The sequence below is a fragment of the Hakea prostrata genome, chromosome 3 (assembly GCF_041222555.1).
Source record: "Hakea prostrata isolate BN-2017 chromosome 3, UWA_Hpros_2, whole genome shotgun sequence".
Classification (NCBI taxonomy): Eukaryota; Viridiplantae; Streptophyta; class Magnoliopsida; order Proteales; family Proteaceae; genus Hakea; species Hakea prostrata.
In genome coordinates, this window is record NC_142602.1 from 1,715,444 (window position 1) to 1,723,364 (window position 7,921).

Below are 7,921 nucleotides of genomic sequence, written 5' to 3' on the forward strand. Positions count from 1 at the left end.
TCTTTGTCGTTTATGATTATTTTTCGTGATTTTATTCTTTCTTTCTCATTTCATCTTCTTCCCCTTAAAATGTAGGGATAATATTAAAAAATGATAAATAAAACTAATTGAAATTAACAACACCTAGTAATAATAGTGGGTTTGATTGATAAACTAGTTCATCCATCAAGTTAAATTGCATTGTATCATGGGATTACACGGCCAAAGCCCTCTATTTCCATCACATCTCTTAGGTAACTGGTTATTTGGATTGCTCATCAAAATATGTTGGTATAAAGCAATCATCAAAACGAGGTATTTAAGAAGTAAAAGCACACATAATATGTTTGATTGTTGATAGTGAGTAGCGGAGGTGAATCTGAGGAAAGATTAACAAAGGTCAATGAAGTAAAACAGAGTGAAGGTGAAATAATGCTAGTCGTGATCAAGAGGTACTGCACTTGATACAGCAATTATGCTTAAACCAACTCTTGCTAGAGGTGTATTAAGGCAAGCTCTAGTTGCAGCAGCTATTTCACTGTATTTAGGCTCTGGTTGCTGCTGTAGGAATGTCAAAGCAGTACATCAGGTTTGTAAAATTAATCCCAAGTTTCTCTTCATGAACTTGACCCTTCATCTCCATAACCTAATTATGTTTGGTCTTTTGTAAGTATGATTTTAGCTAGATTACAACTGCCATTACTTGTTCCATTCTGAACTTTGTTGAATTACCATTTCAGTGGCCTACCCGAAAAAGCAATACCATTCTTCTGAAGTACTCTAAAGCTACCATGCAAGGTGGACTTGTCCCTGGATTATGCAGATGAATCTTTTTAAGGTCCCAATTTGGATGTGAAATTTTTTCTTGATTTATTTCTGTTTGTTGCAGGCCCTGCGGATATGGTTGGTTATGAATTGCTCGTAGTTTGGTTTGGTTTTGTTGTGGTTATGGAGTTTATGTTTTGGTAGTTTGAAATCATCATAAACAATTTTCCATCTATACAAATTTCTTCCGGCTTGCAGTTCAACATGGACAGACCCAAAAAAGGATGATTACAATTTAGCCTCCACTGAAATTTGACTTAACACCAGAGTTTACTTACATTTATATGACTTCCTACACAAGTGATAACTCAGAATACTTCTGGCAGAGGTATGCCATCCAAAAATGCCTTGAATAGCACAAGTGATCTCTCTGGTTGCGAGAATGGAGCTTCATGAGAAGCTCCTCTGATGGTTGCAAATGAAAGTACATTACCATAGACCTGTGTCCATCCTCCAACCTGAATTCAGAGAACCAATTAAAGCAGTGTCAGCAAGTTTACTAGAGGCCGTTTATTATTCTAAAATTCTAATCGAATGCTGAAATTGAATTCCAACTGATTTTAATTGTCTTTTTATACCTTCTGATAGAAAAAAAAATCGTCTGCTGGTAATGTACTTTAAGCAGTGCGGCAGCAATGAGTGACACGCGGAAAATGCAAAATATGCAGTTAAGATTAAAAAGCCTTAAATTATTCAGATCTAAACCCATTTTTAGCGGATCTCTTTACCCAAAAAAGAAAACCCAATGGTTTTTGTAAATGTTGGAAAGAACTCTAAGGTGAATTCCCATCGGATGGTTCTGTGCGTGTTGGAATTGGAAGGGAAGAAGCAGAAGTAGAGAAGAAGGAACCAAATTAGAAAGAAGATGAGCAAGGAGATAAATTTTCAGGAGATCATTGCTGTTCCTATTGTTGATTGAACCTTTCTGGGTTAATTTTATTTTCCTTCTTCTGAAGAAAATCGTGAGAGCAAGACAATTAATGCATAGAGGAAGGAAAATAACTTTTGTACAAGACTTACCTGCTTCCTTCCAAACCAAACTCTGTAGGGTACTGTAGTGTTAAGGCCTAACTTCTCTGCTAGGCCATGGACCAGTGTCCGGCTCCCAGTCAATGGAATAACTGAATCTTGATCACCACTGTAATTAAAGAAAGATGCATAAGCATTGTTGGGTATAATAACTTCTCAGCGTTCTTCTATAGGACAATGAAGGAAACTCAAGGAACAAATATTACCTGTAAACCAAGACAGGAATTCCAGCCTCAATTAGAGAGCCCAAGATAGAAATTGTTGGCATCTCCAAGTTAAGCATCTCATAATCAAGAATACTGCGATCATAATGAAAGTAATGCTTTTAACAACCACTAGATAACAATGCTCTCCACAAGAAAATTCACATATAAAGAGCTCCTAGAGTTGCATTAATTACTTTTTCTGGGTAACATACTTGTGTTAATAATTTTATTCATCTTCCTTCAATAAATTGACTTCTTTGGAATGCTTAAAATTTTCTCTAGTAAGCAAGAAAACTTAATGGTACCGCCTTCGTCCTATGATTTGGGCAAGTATATTAAGGCCAAACTAGATTGATGGATCCAGCAGTCCCCTTTAAGAAAGTAAGGAATCCTCTGATCCTAGATATAAATTGCATGGTTGTCCACCCTGGTAAAATATCATGCAAAAGCAGTCTGAATACTTCCATCAACAGAATTACAATCACAAGGATTGCCAGATCATAGACATTTTCTCGCAGAAGGGTTCCATATATAAGCAGTCTGGATCATTGGCACATGAGCATAAATGGAATAACATTAATTAAGTTGCTCTCATTCTATTTTTGAGTTAAGAGAGTTACTTGCTGCAAACAGCCCATCTTTTCACACCTACAAGACGTGCATGCAGAGCCTTCTGCACATCCCGTCTGTTTAAATAATTTACTGTTTCGTCTTCAATACAGACATCTATCCTCTCTTTAACATGCTGCAGATCACAGTAATAGACAAAGGAAAATGATAAGAGCACGTACAGCAGACTTAGATGCAAAAGAGTAATGGAGGTGGAGAAAGCAAAGTGAGGCTACCATGGATTCAACTCACTTGGGGACTAAGAATTTTGGATTGGCCGAGCACCGATGACATGCAGACATCAAGTGTGACATCATACTTGTCCACGAATCTACTCGTTTCTCTACTCACCTGGCTCATAACTCTTGAGCAAATAGGTGAAATTGACCCTCTATAGTACTCACTCACATACCGGGAGTAGTTACAGGCTGAAGTGAATATTCTGTATGTGGAATCTGATAGCAACCCATGAGACCAGAAGAATTCAGCTCTTGAATTGAAGTCTGTTGCAAATTCTAGCAACGGATTGCCCAGCTGCCATAGGCGAATGTGAATCAGTTCAAAATTGGACAAACAAAATCATTATCATGAAGTGAGGAACCAGTAAATGAGAGTAAATAGAAGATGAAGACAGGATCCTAATCCTAATATTGATATTAGAGAAGACAAAGGTGTCTAAAACATAATGTACAGTGCAAATTTACAGGGACAATTTATTTGATAAATGAATTGTCATTGTGCTACCAACATCTCAATCCATGCAAGAAAGTGTTAAAAATCAAAGTTTCACATTACATGTTAATGCACTCTGGAAGGAAAAAAAACATCCAGAAACAAAACAGAGCAGTGATGACACAAATTCAATGTGGTTCACAATCAATATGATGTGCTATGTTCATGGGCCAAGCTGAAGAATATTCACTGAGTAATGAAATGTTGTAGCTAGTACTCTCCCAAGAAAACTTAAACTTGAAAACCCCAGAACCTGTAACCAAAAAATAACAGAAGAAAACCCCAAAACCTCACTTTTTTATACTTGCTCACATACGAGATAACCTTTTCCCATAACAAGACAATAAACAACTAAATACTCCCCCCACATTGGACTGAACCAGCTTGGTCCTCCACTACCATCACCGACCTCTCAGAAAAGTCATTCAGGCCACCACCCTAAAAAACAGTCTTGATGGGGCAAACTTCAAAACGGGTCCAAGAACTTGAGACATGCTTAACATCATTCAACAGAAATTCTATTCACTGTAACATGAAAGTTACAGATATTTACTAAAATACTCACAGCAATTCCTTTCAGATTGAACAACTTCTCCTTCGTATTGAACTGAATCATGAGCTCCGCAAGTTGAGGAACATAGTGGCCTGGGAACAAAAAACAAGGAAACAAGGCTTCACAGTTTTGTTTTCTCACCACAGTTGTCCGAGAAAAAGAAGCTTTCTGAGAAAAACTACCTGCATAGCTTTCCCCTGTTATGAACAGATCTCTGTCCTTATATTCTGGGAATTTGACAAGCCACCGTCGCAAGAACACAAGATTATCTCTGGCTTAAGAAAACAAAATGCCAACCAAGTTTCAGAAGACGAGAAAATAGATTCGCGAGTAACACATTTTCAAGACCCAGCTGCCCCCATCAAAGTACATGAGCTAAACAATCATTGGAAATATTTCCGGACAGATTCTTGAAAACTAGTCGTATTGGAAAGAGAGAATAATTCTAAGAAGAAATTCTTGAACACTGGTAACTCTTGAATGAGAAAGAAAAAAATAAAGGCACCGACTTGAAGTTCATGAGACATGCCTGTTACCATATCATTCACGGCCTCGTACGACGATGTATCAGTTGAATAAGAAAAGCCAACCCCGATAGGTGTTTCCAGGTATAGCATATTTGCTTCTGCAACTCATACAATCATAATCACAACTAATAAGAGACCAATTTTTTTTCCAGTTCACCACCTTAACCACCCATTTGATTGCACAAAACAAAACATAGGCAGCAAAAAGAAATTCTGATGAGTAACGAACCTTGGTTCCAGCTATACTCATTTCTGACCAAAATGTCTCCACTTGGCCTGAAAGGCCCATTTTCGGAGAATGCACCAACTCCAAGAGAAGAACAACCAGGCCCTGCAACAGAAAATCACACACTTTAAATTCAAGAGAGAGAGGTGGGTTGGGGTTGGAGAGGAGATTTCAATAAGCATTTTTCTTCCTTCTTCAAGAGGTCAAAAAGCAACTTTTTCACACATTCCCCCGCCGCTCTCTCTCTCTCTCTCCCCCCCTTAATAAAAACGTTTCTCATAGGGGAAAATTCCAACCTCCATTTAACCAGAGAACCAGAGGCTTTGAAGCTGGATCTGTTTCTGCTTCCACAAAGTAGTAGAAAAGAGCTCTGTGTTTCTTGTCATCCACTGTAACATAACCTGAAAACTGCTGGAAACTGACTTGGGGTTGCCCAGGCAACATAGTGATTTTGTCTGGCAGTGATAGAGAAGACTCTACCTCCATTGAAAAACAAAGTTGAATCAAAGCTACAGCAGTAGCAATAGTCTTCCATGGCAGAGAATGCATGATTTTTGGATAGGAAGATAGACTGAAATTTAGAAAATTTCAGGAGAGAGTAGGTAGCTGCTGCCTGCTACTGGGGGAAAGTGATGTTAAATAAGATGCAGCTCCCTGTTAATCTAACTTTTACATATTAATTTCTTTAGCAACAGTAAGTAATTAATAGAGGATTAAGATTTGAAAGTGTCATGTGAACCGAGAAATAGTCGTTGGAAGCGGATACGCTGACTTAAGAAGAGAAGCTGCGTCACACGGATAATGGGGTATGCCGGTATGGTAAGAGAAAATGGAATCCCGAGGAAGGTTTTTAAATCTAGGAATCGGCTTGTGAATCACATCTATCCGTCTTGATTCCGATTCCATTGGTAGGGCCATGTTGGGTGCTTTTTATTTTTATTTTAAATATATATATAGGAGATATGAAAAATAAACATACCACCAGCCCCACTGGGAGAGTCAATCCCACAACCTCTTTATTAAGAAGTGTTGTTCATTATCAACCGAAAAAATTCAGTGATAGTCATGTTTAGTGTTATAATAGAATTTAGATCACTTTCAGGTGAACAATGTGCTCTCTTAACGTTTCTTCATCACACTAATGGCAGGCTCTATATAAAGTCTACTGAAGTTTTACATATAATTTATTTTATTAATATTCATAGAATCATAGGTGAATCCTACTAGGGGAGCACATTATTCTTCCCAGATAAGAAGGTGATCCACACTCGTTATAATACCAAAAGTTAGATATTTGTTCCACAAGTCAAAATTCTCATACCTCAGAGAACTTTACCTTACATGATAATTTCATTCACCATTTAAAAAACATAGAGCAAAGTGCAATGGCACCAAAAAATAGAGACTTTAATATATTGATACCCCATTTTATGTTCCATAAACAAATACATCCCAATGTTGGACTTGTATTGGACACATTACGCCTAAGGATTTTATGGTAAATCACTGTTCGAGTTCTTTAAAACCCAAAATCGCGTTAGATTATATATGAGATGACCATAACCCCCATGTTGTGTTCTTCCTCTCCATTCGTTCTCTAAAAACCCTTACTTTCATTGAAAGCCAAACCTCGAGCTGTAAGATCCTGTAGCTGAGTCACTTCATTCGATAGTATATTTCTAATATGATCCTGGCGTTGTTCGATTCATAAACCCAAATCTTTCGAGCTTTCAAAATCTAAGGTCGTTGCTATTGTGTTGAGTGATTTTTAATGGATTCTCTTGGGTTTCAATCACCAAAGGTAATGAAAACTCAAATTAAACCGAGCATTCGTTGAAGAATTTGAAATTCGTTTTGTTTTGTCGTGTTTGACCTTGTGATGAGAAAGCTGTTTTACTCTGTACATCCTCGAACTTGTTATTTGAAAATCGAAATAATCACACAGGAAACACAAGTGTGATGTGTGATACAGAAAACATGACCTGTAAACAGTATGAGGGCCACCGAGATGGACATTTGCTCCCCCCATCTGAGACTGAGAGAGTGAGAGAGAAAAAGTAACCCTAAAGCGTCCCAAAACTATTTTCTATTTTCTATTTTCTGTTTTCTTTAGAAAAAGTAACTTTTCCTTTTAGAAATATATAATATATATATAAATAAATATAAATTGACTCCTAGGTCTAGCGTCAAAACATAGGTCCTTGGAGCTTCTTGTATGTGCCGATGTTGGCGACTTATATGTGTTGGAGTTTATGATTAATGGATTCTGGGGAGGGTCCCTCCCTGATTTAGGGAATATGGGACTATGCATCTATCTATCTAGCATTGGATTCCAAAGAAGACTAACAAGTGATCACCGAGGCAATAGCCATTGCTATTTTAATATCCTACCTAACAGGCTAATACATACATAATGTTACAACAATTTTGTCCGAAGCATTGACTCCTGAAACAGGTAGGAATCTAATTGAACTACAATGAACCAAGTCGAGGGTTCATCCTCAAGTCGCCCCTGTCGAGGTTGGAGGATCGACTCTAGTCTCTAAGGAGAAAACTATGAGACACAGCGTATATGTTACAAGATATGTTGACATTACCCACATCTGCGTAACAACCCACTCCTTCCAAATTGTCGGGAGCATAGACCAGGAGCTGCCACGCTCGTGTCAACAGTAGACCCATCATAATAGTCATATCCCTACTATTCATGTGTCGACTTTGGAGGGGATTTGCACCACACTGGACAATCCAACCCCCACGAAGAATTAGGTTCAGTTATAAGTACCCTTTCTACTGCTATTTCTAGCAATACACATTAACTCCTCTATTATTTACGAAGCTTTCTGGCACAATAGTTCTAAGCCCCCAACCTCAGGATAATGTTGTTCCTAAATGCAATTTGACCATTGGAGGTGGTTGGTCCACTCCTGCTCTTCTCTCTTGTGAATAGCAAAATAGGTCAGGGAACTAGTTTGTCGAATCAACCGCGGTTCACTCGAGGGGTTAGATTCGAACACAAAACATACATACATACATATATACACACACACATAGGAGAAGCCAAGAAGATATTCCAAGGTTCAAGCCGGTGCTGACGGTTTCAAGCCAATTCTTAACCATCCTGCTCGGTTGCTCCCAAGGGCCAGTCAGAGTAGAATCTGGTCAATTCCAACCGGTTCAAGTCAGAATTAATTCGAAACCTGTCAGAACTGATCTGGAACCTGATTTCAGATTT

General features: G+C 38.1%; 1 protein-coding gene across 1 annotated transcript; it reads right to left on the reverse strand.

Annotated features, from left to right (window-relative positions):
* Positions 1–258: 258 nt before the first annotated feature.
* LOC149019884 (serine carboxypeptidase-like 45) lies at positions 259–5,394 on the reverse strand. The gene is made up of 10 exons (XM_089147888.1): positions 4,983–5,394; positions 4,690–4,791; positions 4,463–4,558; positions 4,116–4,208; positions 3,946–4,025; positions 2,901–3,182; positions 2,660–2,784; positions 2,040–2,132; positions 1,825–1,942; positions 259–1,262 (listed from the first exon to the last, which is right to left on the reverse strand). Exons 1-10 carry the CDS (start codon positions 5,233–5,235, stop codon positions 1,113–1,115), a joined length of 1,392 nt encoding a protein of 463 aa, XP_089004014.1. The 5' UTR covers positions 5,236–5,394; the 3' UTR covers positions 259–1,112.
* Positions 5,395–7,921: the final 2,527 nt, after the last annotated feature.

What these genes read in the sequence shown, in the direction of transcription:
- LOC149019884 (XM_089147888.1), bottom strand. Translation starts at nt 5,235, where the DNA reads ATGCATTCTCTGCCATGGAAGACTATTGCTACTGCTGTAGCTTTGATT. An exon ending in AACAGGGGAAAGCTATGCAG is followed by an intron (nt 4,026 to 4,115) that starts GTAGTTTTTCTC and finishes TTTTGTTCCCAG; the next exon opens with GCCACTATGTTCCTCAACTT. An exon ending in ATTCCTGTCTTGGTTTACAG is followed by an intron (nt 1,943 to 2,039) that starts GTAATATTTGTT and finishes CTTTAATTACAG; the next exon opens with TGGTGATCAAGATTCAGTTA.